Source organism: Leguminivora glycinivorella, chromosome 2 (genome assembly GCF_023078275.1).
Source record: "Leguminivora glycinivorella isolate SPB_JAAS2020 chromosome 2, LegGlyc_1.1, whole genome shotgun sequence".
NCBI lineage: Eukaryota > Metazoa > Arthropoda > Insecta > Lepidoptera > Tortricidae > Leguminivora > Leguminivora glycinivorella.
This window is the reverse complement of record NC_062972.1, coordinates 16,775,107-16,787,020: the sequence shown is the minus strand read 5'-3', so window position 1 is coordinate 16,787,020 and position 11,914 is coordinate 16,775,107. Positions and strand designations below refer to the sequence as shown.

Below are 11,914 nucleotides of genomic sequence, written 5' to 3'. Positions count from 1 at the left end.
TGAAATAAAAACATTTTTTAAGGGTGAAATTATTCCTGATACTCGTCTAAACTTAGGTAATGGTGGAGTAAGCTCTAATCTGAAAGAACCCAAAGGATTTTAACTGTAGGTATGTTCCTAAAGATATTTCAAGTTTACAAAGTGTTTATACGTGATAAGTTGCTGATTGTTTTTCGTAGGCGTTTTACCATGATTGGCTTCATTATTTGGATCTGTACGACTCTCGTTAGTGACATGATTGTTTCGCCTCATAACGAAAACCAAATACTTAGACGCTATACAGGGTGTCCCAGAAAGGACACACTACAGTGACACTGAAGGTAGACCAGCCCAAGAGGGTTCCAATCTACCTAACATGACCCCAGTAAAAGTGGCACCGCACCGTTTTCAAGTTACCTATTGGCAATTTAAGTCTGTTCGGCGTGAATTTTGACCGTTTTCAACATTATTAGACTCCGTGTGCACTTAGAAAGTCCTCGAAATGAGTTTTTTGTATGTGTGCGGTGCCATGAATAGTTAATAAGAATAACAAAAGAGATATTTCATCAGGTTATCAAAAAATATAGTTCCTCCAATTCTTTTGAAGGACTCAATTTCAAAATAGGATTTTAGTTTTTTTATGCTTAATATAAAAAAAGACCGACCAAGTGCGAGCCGGACTCACTCGCCCATCAGGGTTCCGTACAAAATGTAACCCATTTTTATATTTATAATATTTCTTTCTTTTCTTTAGTTAATTTCCTGAATCTAAATATATAAAAGAAGAAGCTGACTGACTGACTGACTGACTGACATATCAACGCACAGCCGAAACCGCTGGTCCTAGAGATTTCAAATTTGGCACGTAGGTTCCTTATATAGTGTAGAGGAGCACTAAGAAAGGATTTTCCAAAATTCACCTCCTAAGGGGGTCAAATAGGGGTTCAAAGTTTGTATGGGGAAACAAGATTAGTTTGACTATTTTATTCGAAACTTCACAGGAAGATTCTTTAAGACATATGACTGAATACGTGTTTCAGGTTTTTTGAAAATGTAACCCCTAAAAGGGTGAAAAGGGGGTGATAAAGTCAAAAAATCAATATGGGTATCGTTTTTATGGTTTATCGGGTCTCTGATCACGATAAATACAACGTTTTTAAAATCTAACGAGGCGGAAGTGAAATACCTTCTCCCCTGTTGTGGTGCAATGGGGTTTAAATATCAAAAAAATATATAAAAGAAGATATTGACTGACTGACAGACATATCAACGCACAGCCGAAACCGCTGGTCCTAGAGATGTCAAATTTGGCACGTAGGTTCCTAATATAGTGTAGAGGAGCACTAAGAAAGGATTTTTCAAAATTCGCCTCTTAAGGGGGTCAAATGGGGGTTCAAAGTTTGTAAGGGGAACAATGTTTGTTTCACTGTTTTATTCGAAACTTCACAGGAGGGATCCTTAAAACATATGATTAATGACGTGTTTCAGGTTTTTTGAAAATTTAATCCCTAAAAGGGTGAAAAGGGGGTGATAAAGTCAAATAACTAATATGGGTATCGTTTTTACGGTTTATTGGGTCGCTGATCACGATAAATACAACGTTTTTAAAATCTAACAAGGCGGAAGTGAAATACCTTCTCCCCTGTTGTAGTGCAATGGGGTTTAAATATCAAAAAATATATAAAAGAAGAAACTGACTGACTGACTAACTGACATAATATATCAACACACAGCCGAAACCGCTGGTCCTAGAGATTTCAAATTTGGCACATCCGTTCCTTATATGGCGTAGAGGAGCACTAAGAAAGGATTTTTCAAAATTCTCCTCTTAAAAGGGTGAAATGGGGGTTCAAAGTTTGTATGGGGAAACAACATTAGTTTGACTATTTTATTCGAAACTTCACAAGAGGATTCCTAAAGACATTCTTAAAGACATATGACTAAATACATGTTTCAGTTTTTTGAAAATTTGACCCCTAAAGGGGTGCAAAAGGGGTAAGTCAAAATCACAATATGGGTATCGTTTTTATGGTTTATCGGGTCGCTGATCACGATAAAAACAACGATTTTAAAATCTAATGAGGTGGAAAATAAATTTTCTCCCCTGTTGTTGTACAATGGGGTTAAAATATCCAAAATAGCCATAAGTATAGGTTGTTTTTATCTTTACTTCTGGTTCAAGAGATTTCAAATTGACACGGAAGTTCCTTAGAGGAGCACTAAGAAAGGATTATTCAAAGTTCACCTCCTAGCATGATAATTTGACAGGGACAGGGACAGGAACAGGAACGGGAAAGGGTTAGGGATAGGGATAGGGATAGGGAAATTAGGGAAGGGATAGGGATAGGGATAGGGGACGGGGATAGGGATAGGGGAGGGACGGGGACAGGGACGGGACGGAAACGGGGACGGGGACAAGGATAGAGATAGGGACGGGGATAAGAATAGGGATAGGGATAGGAATAGGGGATGGGGACGGGGATAGGGATAGGAATAGGGGATGGGGACGAAGATAGGAATAGGGAAGGGACGGGGACAGGGATAGAGGAGGGACGGGGACAGGGACGGGACGGGGACGGGGACAAGGATAGAGATACGGACGGGGATAAGAATAGGGATTGGGGTCGGAATAATCGGTCGGCAATCGATATCTAGGCAGTGTAAAATGCAGGTGGCTCAGTGGGAAGGGATTAGTATGTAAGTAGGCATCGGTGAGTATCCTGCATCCGTAATAACTTTTACATTCAATGTGCTGTAAGAGAATCGTTGTTTGCTTGCCTTTTATATGTTTACGTTTGCAATTAGTATAAGCAAAATGGAAAAAATTGTAAGCGATAATGCAAGGAAGTATTTTTTACCTTACCGACCATAGCGTCGAGATACTGGCTATGTGGGTTGTATGAAGTTTCCCCACTATAAATATTTATATAGGTAAAATACATACATATTCGTACCTACTACCTACGCTGTGGTCGCTGTGTAACAATTCTACAATCATTGCAAGAATTTCTTTTAAAACAATAGTAATATGTGTAAGGTACAGTCAGCCAAAAAAGTGGTTTACCACTTTTCGATCAATAGAGTCGAACCTACCTACAAAGAAACCTACGGATCCAAATGAAAATCTTATTTTTTGTAAACGTTTCAATAAGAATACTTTTATTACGCGGGCGAAGCCGCGGGTAAAAGCTAGTGTGTAATATAATATAACGGTGCAGCACAGCTCGCGTCATCTACTTATAATATTTTGAGTCGTCGATTTACTCCCACACTGCCACAGTATCCAGTTTCCTGCGGGCCCTGGCGCTCGCGTCTTTTTTCACACATATTTTATTTAAACCTCGACTAAACATATAATAACTTCAGTTGGAGAAATGTGATTTAAAAAAACGCCATGGACAAATTGGAAATTGGAACTGAAAATGATAATAATCAACAAAATGAAAAATTTAAATATAAAGAGGTAAATAGCCCCTTGTTATCTAAAAAAGCTTGCCTACTTTAAACTTGTTAATTTTTTTTTACTTTCTCAAATGTTTGAAACCGGGAATCTGCAATGTTAATTTCTGCCATCAAAATAAATAGCTACGCGGTATTTGTGTAGGAATTTGAGGTTATGTGAGTAATTTGTACACTGTACACTACTTTGACTACTTATTTGTAATCATGTTTATGTTGTACATTTTCATTTAGTATTTTTTTTTTGCAAACGTCAATAATATCTATTTCATATTAATGTGTTTCGAAGATATTTACTAAGAACCGGTTTGCGCAAGCGTATTTATACTGCTGCGTATGTTTTTCCTCATCCCGCGTCTGTCGGGAGAAACCACTGACCAGTTTGAAGACGGCAAAGTATTTACATGAAGTTATTTCGCACTTGTTTGGATCAGATCGAAATATAATTACTGTAGCTGTATATGCAGATTGCTTATCCTTATAATGTTTTTTAGGGTTCCGTAGTCAACTAGGAACCCTTATAGTTTCGCCATGTCTGTCTGTCCGTCCGTCCGTCCGTCCGTCCGCGGATAATCTCAGTAACCGTAAGCACTAGAAAGCTGAAATTTGGTACCAATATGTATATCAATCACGCCAACAAAGTGCAAAATATAAAAAAGGAAAAAAATGTTTTATTAGGGTACCCCCCCCCCTACATGTAAAGTGGGGGCTGTTTTTTTTTTCATTCCAACCCCAACGTGTGATATATTGTTGGATAGGTATTTAAAAATGAATAAGGGTTTACTAAGATCGTTTTTTGATAATATTAATATTTTCGGAAATAATCGCTCCTAAAGGAAAAAAAAGTGCGTCCCCCCCCTCTAACTTTTGAACCATATGTTTAAAAAATATGAAAAAAATCACAAAAGTAGAACTTTATAAAGACTTTCTAGGAAAATTATTTTGAACTTGATAGGTTCAGTAGTTTTTGAGAAAAATACGGAAAACTACGGAACCCTACACTGAACGTGGCCCGACACGCTCTTGGCCGGTTTTTTTATTATATATCCTATATCATGAATTAAATATTGACACAGTACCTACTTATATCCCACCAAATTATTTCTGACCCACTTAGCAACTTTTGTCAGCATGATAATTCGTATGAAAAGTATAAGGATTCTTATTATTGTTGGTGTATTGACGAATTAAGTAGTTGCTTAATAGAACAGATTCATTCAAATATTTAGTTAGACATAAAATGGCGTTTTGTTTCAGCGTATTTTACTTACACCAATTATCTGTCTGTCGTTGTTGCAAGGAATTTCATCCACCGTAAATCGGACAGCGCTTTTTGCTCTAGTAAAGGGTGATTATAGTTGGACAACAACAACATATTTCTATTATGGTAAGAATAAAGGTTTATAATACTTACTTATTTATAAATATGTCAGTATATAACTAACTACATATCGTCACTACTTTAAAAAATCTCGTATCTTACGCTGTTCCTCAAAGTTATAACGCAGTAAGTCTATATGCATTCCATACATACTTACTACAATTTTCTTTTTATTGACAGACGAAGATACAGGTTTTTTTAAAAGTAGTGACGATATAGTTATATGTATTATATTTTTAACTAGGGCATCTAATAAGGCTATTCTAGAATCCCTTTAAGAATATGAGAATCCAACAGAAATCTCGTAACTACGTAAGTAGTAATAAATATCACTAAAGCCATCGCCACACATAAAGCGTTTTGATAGCGTAGCGTTAGCGGAGCGCAATGATAGCGGTGCGCCAGACGAACGCCGGCGTTCCGCTCGCAATCCGCGCTCGTTAGTCCCCGCCGGCGTCTTCTGCGCGAAACGCCATGCAGTGTTCGTCCGGCGCACCACTATCATTTCGCTCCGCTAACGCTCCGCCTACGCTCTCAAAACGCGCATGTGTGGCCGGGGTTCAATAGATAAAAGTATCTTCTGCCAATGGTGCTCCCACACTGGGCTGTTACAAATGTTATTTAACATTTATAACAGCCCAGTATGGGAGCACCAGATAAGTAAACATATCCATTCGAATTAGTTTACCTACATCTACATGTGTGTAGAAACGAATTAGACTGTACACAGAAATGTATAATTTCATTCCACATTAATCCGATATCTTAGGGTTATATCTTAAAAAGCTTTAAATTGTAGTTACCATTATTATCGCATTGCTACTACATATAGTACATATATGAAATATAAATATTAACTTGTTTCAGGAATATTAAATACAGTAGGTGCAATACCAGGAATATTCGTAGTGCCGCTCTTGATGGACATCCGTGGACGCAAGCCTGCCTTCATGTTCCTATATTTTCTGTACCTGCTGTCATTAACTGTAAACTATTTCCCACAAGTGCCATTAATCGTGATAGGCAATGTTATCGTAGCCTTAGCTAGGGGAGGAGCTTGGACAATAACCGCTTTAGCTATATGTGAATACTGCGGTCCGAAGCACAGGTTCGCTTACCTTGTTGCCGATCAGTCTTTGAAACTGTTAAGTGCTCAAGTAACAGACATATTGAGCGTGGACACGCGATACGTATCATCGGTTGCAATTGTGATAACATTAGCGTGCATGGTATCGGTGTACTGGTGGCCGGAGTCTCCATACTGGTTAGCCAGTCAAGGACGAGTAGAGGAGAGTAGGGCCTCGCTGCTGTGGCTGCGAGCGGAGAACGTCGCGGCGCGTGCCGAGCTCCAAGCCCTAGAAACCCCGCGCCGCGCAAAAAGCTTCTGTCTTTCCCTTCTTGTCGCCGTTCTGTCTGTTATTGTAGCCAAGTGCTCTTATTCAGCAGTATCAATCTTAGTAACTTTAGACCGCGACAATGAAACTTTAAACCGCCAATCATCACTCGTAGCGACACTATGTGGTTGTGTAGTTATTTCACTTTTATTTGTTCTTATATCGTATAAAGTTAAACGTAAGATCCTTTATCTTTACACTTCGGTTTTGCCCTTGGTTCTAGTTTTAATTTTATCTATTTGGGCACATAAAGGGCAAACAAGTAATAACGCCTTTGCATTTTATGTGACAGTATTGATCTGTAACATTCTCCTTGAATGCGGTCCATTTAATCTCAGTCTCGCATTATCTATTGAGATCATACCTCAAAAATACTACACGTACATTTCGTGTATTTATTCTCTCATATATTACCTTTCACACATTCACTTCCCTATACTGTCTTTAAATTATCGTTATAGTTTTCCTTTATATATTTCATTATATTTATTTACCAGTGTGGCGCTAGTAGCGGTGATGCTATTACAATGGTTGTCACCGGAAACTCGAGGTAAAGACTTATCAGAAATAGAGAAGCAATACTGCAATCGACATCGGCTCGAAAATCTTAAACAAGACCAAGATATAGAATTTACTTCGAGATTATAACTAAAATTTCTAAAAGATTAAAAATATATATATATATATTGGGGGACACCTTACACGGATCAACCTAGCCCCAAACTAAACAAAGCTTGTACTATGGGTGCTAATAGGGGACGATATATTTACATACTTATATAGATAAATACATCATGGATGTTTTCTATGGATGTGAGATCCATAGAAAACATCCATGACTCAGGAACAAAAAAAAAATGCGACAGTAAAATGTGCCTCAAATAACCACACGAAATAAACCTATCAATTATTCATAATAGCCACCAAATAAGTAGGAATAAAATGTCACTGTTAGAGCTACATAAATATAAGACATAACTATTAAAGTATATGCAAAATTATTGTTAATTGTATTTTGACTGTATATTTACATACTTATATAAACAAATGCACACTCATATATACATTAGAAAACATCCATAACTCAGGAACAAAAAAAAATTGCGACAGTAAAATGTGCCTCAAATAACCACACGAAATAAACCTATCAATTATTCATAATAGCCACCAAATAAGTAGGAGTAAAATGTCACTGTTAGAGCTACATAAATATAAGACATAACTATTAAAGTATATGCAAAATTATTGTTAATTGTATTTTGACTGTATATTTAGGTACATACTTATATAAACAAATACACACTCATATACATTAGAAAACATCCATAACTCAGGAACAAAAAAAATTGCGACAGTAAAATGTGCCTCAAATAACCACACGAAATAAACCTATCAATTATTCATAATGGCCACCAAATAAGTAGGAGTAAAATGTCGCTGTTAGAGCTACATATATATAAGACATAACTATTAAATTATATGCAAAATTATTGTTAATTGTATTTTGACTGTATTATTGTTAATTGTATTTTGACTTTACTATATAATTTGTGATGTGTAATGATTCCAAATTGTTATCACCTTTTTATTAAATTTAAATCATCCTCCTTGCATTATCCCGGCATTTGCCTAGGCTCATGAGAGCCTGGGGTCCGCTTTAAATTTAAATAAGTACGAGTTAGTATGTATAATTCATAACTATCTAAATAAATAAATATTATAGGACATTATTACACAGATTGACTGAGTCCCACGGTAAACCCAAGAAGGCTTGTGTTGTGGACACTCAGACAACGATATATATAATATACAAATAATTATATAAGGTGAAATACCCCATAATGGACGGTGATGCCATTATGGACAAAAAAACACAAATCCTTAAAAATAAGTATCTAAAATTAGTTTCTAAAAACTGACGGCTATGTACCATAAACTAGAGTTGTAGAGCTGTTTCATTTTGAAGTTTCAATTAATTCGGTTATTTCTGAAGGATTTGGCGACAAGATAAAATTCATCAGTTTACTGAAAAAAATATCAAGACGAATTCTTAGTAATGTTGCTAAGAGAGTTGAGTTCATGTAAAAAATAATAAAAAAATAATACTCGGTGTAAACTTGAATGCGTTTTACTTACTGCATTAGGCATGAGATAAGGTATAAAACATACTAGTTTGTTGCTCCAAAGATATAAAGAAATGGCGTTATTTTGCGAGTGTCCATTACTGGAACCGAAAAACTGCCTACCTCCTATGATGGACAAGGAACAATTTACAAAACCAAAATTTACAAGAAACAATCCTATGTTAAAATAACTCAAACTAATTGCATTTATGGTATATAATATTGAATCATTGAGTATCAGTTGGCTTTAAAAGTAAAATTTTAAACTTATTTCACTGTCCATAATGGGGGATCCATTACTGGAGAACTGCCGTCCATAATTGGAGAAAAAACACCTATTTTTAATTTGTTAACTATGACGAAAGCAATAGGAGTATCCATACTGCAATACGCTTGAAATGTAAAAGAAGGATTGGACATTCAAGATTTAACACGCTTAGCGGTAGAATTTTTACATTTATCAGTGAAATATCAAAAAGAGGCGAAAAATTTTCTTAAACTGTCCATGATTGGGTCCGTTACCTTACATAGAAAACATCCATGACTCAGCAACAAATATCTGTGTTCCTCACACAAATAAATGCCCTTGCCGGGATTCGAACCCGGGACCGCGGCTTAGCAGGCAGGGTCACTACGCGCTAGGCCAGACCGGTCGTCAAGTCTAAATGTTGTGTTTATCTCTTCAACTTCGAGCATTATAAAGTTTTTCACTTAGAAAGATTAGAAACATCTATTTTAATAGTTATGACCTGTCTAATATGCGCTTAGTTATTTATTACCACCTAACGTTTAAATGGAATTAAATATGAACAGAATTAAACAATAAAAACATTGCGATATTTTATTTTCAATCCCAGCCTTAACCTCTCTCTATTCTGCGCACTACTTCTACTTGAGTTCTTTTTTTAAACCAACATGGATTACTAAAGCTGGAAGAACTCGTCACCTAGTAAAATGTATGGAGATCAGAATGACCGACTTTCTTGATTCTGAAGGGGTATAACACAGACTACTCTTACTTAATTGCTAAGAGTGGCATTTAAAATTGAGCAATTTTATGTGTTCTGCCAACTCTTTTGGGTACTTGGGTGCTACCATAGATTAAATATAAGGAGATCATACCATCCCATACATTATAACCTAACCACAATCAAAATTTTTTAAAAACTCCCGACCACGACATAGTAGACCGATTTTCATGAAACATGGCTAAGAACACTCCCGACTAACTCAGCTTTCAGACAAAAAAAACAAAATTTAAATCGGTTAATCCGTTCGGGAGCTACGATTCCACAGACAGACACACACACAGACAAACAGACAGACCGACACACAGACAGACACGTCAAACTTATAACACCCCGTCTTTGCGTCGGGGGTTAAAAATGCGACCACCTAATAAGAACGCGCATACACTACACCACACATAGATGGCGCCAAAAAATGCCTTGTTGCCATCGATTATTTGTAGATTGGCGTTAAGTGTCACTTTCGAGCCATAAATCTATGTCAAAAGTGACACTTAACGCCATCTACAAGTATAATCGAAAGCTACAAGACACTTTTTTTGTGGCGCCATCTTTGCACGTTTTTAGGCGGTCACATTTTAATGTATGGGATGGTATGATCTTATTATATTTAATCTATGGTGCTACACATAATTTATATTACCAATGGCCAATGGCACACTAAAAGTGAAATTAAGTGCCACAAAGTAAAATTAAATAAGTAATATTGAAAGTCACGGAACTTTTACTACTTAAACCTATCATTTTGAATTGTATTTTCTGTACCGGCCTAAGGTGCTGTCAGTCGTTACAAACTTGCCCATTATATGTAGGATATCCTGTTAGTAATACCTATACCAAGTATACCAACACAAACATAAAGGTTTCAACTTCAATAAGAACTTGAACATCACTGACATTAATCTTACAATACATCCCTATATCTTTACAGCGAAGAAATAACTTCAGCGATATCCCAATCCCAAGTTTCGGTGATCGTCGGGGCAGCGGGTTGCGGGAAGTCAACCCGCGCTCCGCTGGCGGTGTTGCGAAGCTGCCCCGAAGCCACCGTGATAGTGTCCGGTCCGAGGCGGGTCGCCGCGGTTGGACTCGCGAGGCGGGTCGCCGGCGAGCTGGGAGAGAAGGTTAGTCGTCATATGGTTTAGAAAACACCGAAACTTCTAGATAAAATAGGACAAGCAAGTCGCGCTCCTCTGGCGGTGTTGCGAATCTGCCCCGAAGCCACCGTGATATTATCAGATCCGAGGCGGGTCGCCGCGGTTGGACTCGCGAGGCGGGTCGCCGGCGAGCTGGGAGAAAAGGTTAGTCGTCATATGGTTTAGAAAGCACCGAAACTTCTAGATAAAATAGGACAAGCAAGTCGCGCTCCTCTGGCGGTGTTGCGAATTTGCCCCGAAGCCACCGTGATAGTATCAGATCCGAGGCGGGTTGCCGCGGTTGGACTCGCGAGGTGGATCGCCAGCGAGCTGGGAGAGAAGGTTAGTCGTCATATGGTTTAGAAAACACCGAAACTTCTAGATACAATAGGACAAGCAAGTCGCGCTCCTCTGGCGGTGTTGCGAATCTGCCCCGAAGCCACCGTGATATTATCAGATCCGAGGCGGGTCGCCGCGGTTGGACTCGCGAGGCGGGTCGCCGGCTAGCTGGGAGAAAAGGTTAGTCGTCATATGGTTTAGAAAGCACCGAAACTTCTAGATAAAATAGGACAAGTCGCGCTCCTCTGGCGGTGTTGCGAATCTGTCCCGAAGCCACCGTGATAGTATCAGATCCGAGGCGGGTTGCCGCGGTTGGACTCGCGAGGTGGGTCGCCGGCGAGCAGAGAAGGTTAGTCGTCATATGGTTTAGAAAGCACCGAAACTTCTCGATAAAATATTAGGACAAGCAAGTCGCGCTCCTCTGGCGGTGTTGCGAATCTGCCCCGAAGCCACCGTGATAGTATCAGATCCGAGGCGGGTCGCCGCGGTTGGACTCGCGAGCTGGGTCGCCGGCGAGCTGGGAGAGAAGGTTAGTCGTCATATGGTTTAGAAAACACCGAAACTTCTAGATAAAATAGGACAAGCAAGTCGCGCTCCTCTGGCGGTGTTGCGAATCTGCCCCGAAGCCACCGTGATAGTATCAGATCCGAGGCGGGTCGCCGCGGTTGGACTCGCGAGGCGGGTCGCCGGCTAGCTGGGAGAAAAGGTTAGTCGTCATATGGTTTAGAAAGCACCGAAACTTCTAGATACAATAGGACAAGCAAGTCGCGCTCCTCTGGCGGTGTTGCGAATCTGCCCCGAAGCCACCGTGATATTATCAGATCCGAGGCGGGTCGCCGCGGTTGGACTCGCGAGGTGGGTCAACGGCGAGCTGGGAGAGAAGGTTAGTCGTCATATGGTTTAGAAAACACCGAATCTTCTAGATAATATAAAAGGATACTGGATAAGTAACGCGGACTCCTCTCGTCGCTTTGCTACCTTGGTAATGTTGGAATTGCAAGGCAGGTTGTTAGCGAGTTAAGTAAGAAAGTTTGACGGCATCCAGAAGGTTCTAGTTTTTATAATGAGACAAGCA

The 11,914-nt window shown here is 39.0% G+C and overlaps 1 protein-coding gene across 1 annotated transcript in view; it reads left to right on the top strand.

Annotated features, from left to right (window-relative positions):
- LOC125238616 (ATP-dependent RNA helicase DHX30-like) overlaps positions 1–11,914 on the top strand; it is a 50,258-nt gene that overhangs the window by 12,895 nt on the left and 25,449 nt on the right. Inside the window, 1 exon segment of the mRNA XM_048145981.1 lies at positions 10,296–10,488. Within this exon segment, the coding sequence (XP_048001938.1) occupies positions 10,296–10,488 (193 nt within the window).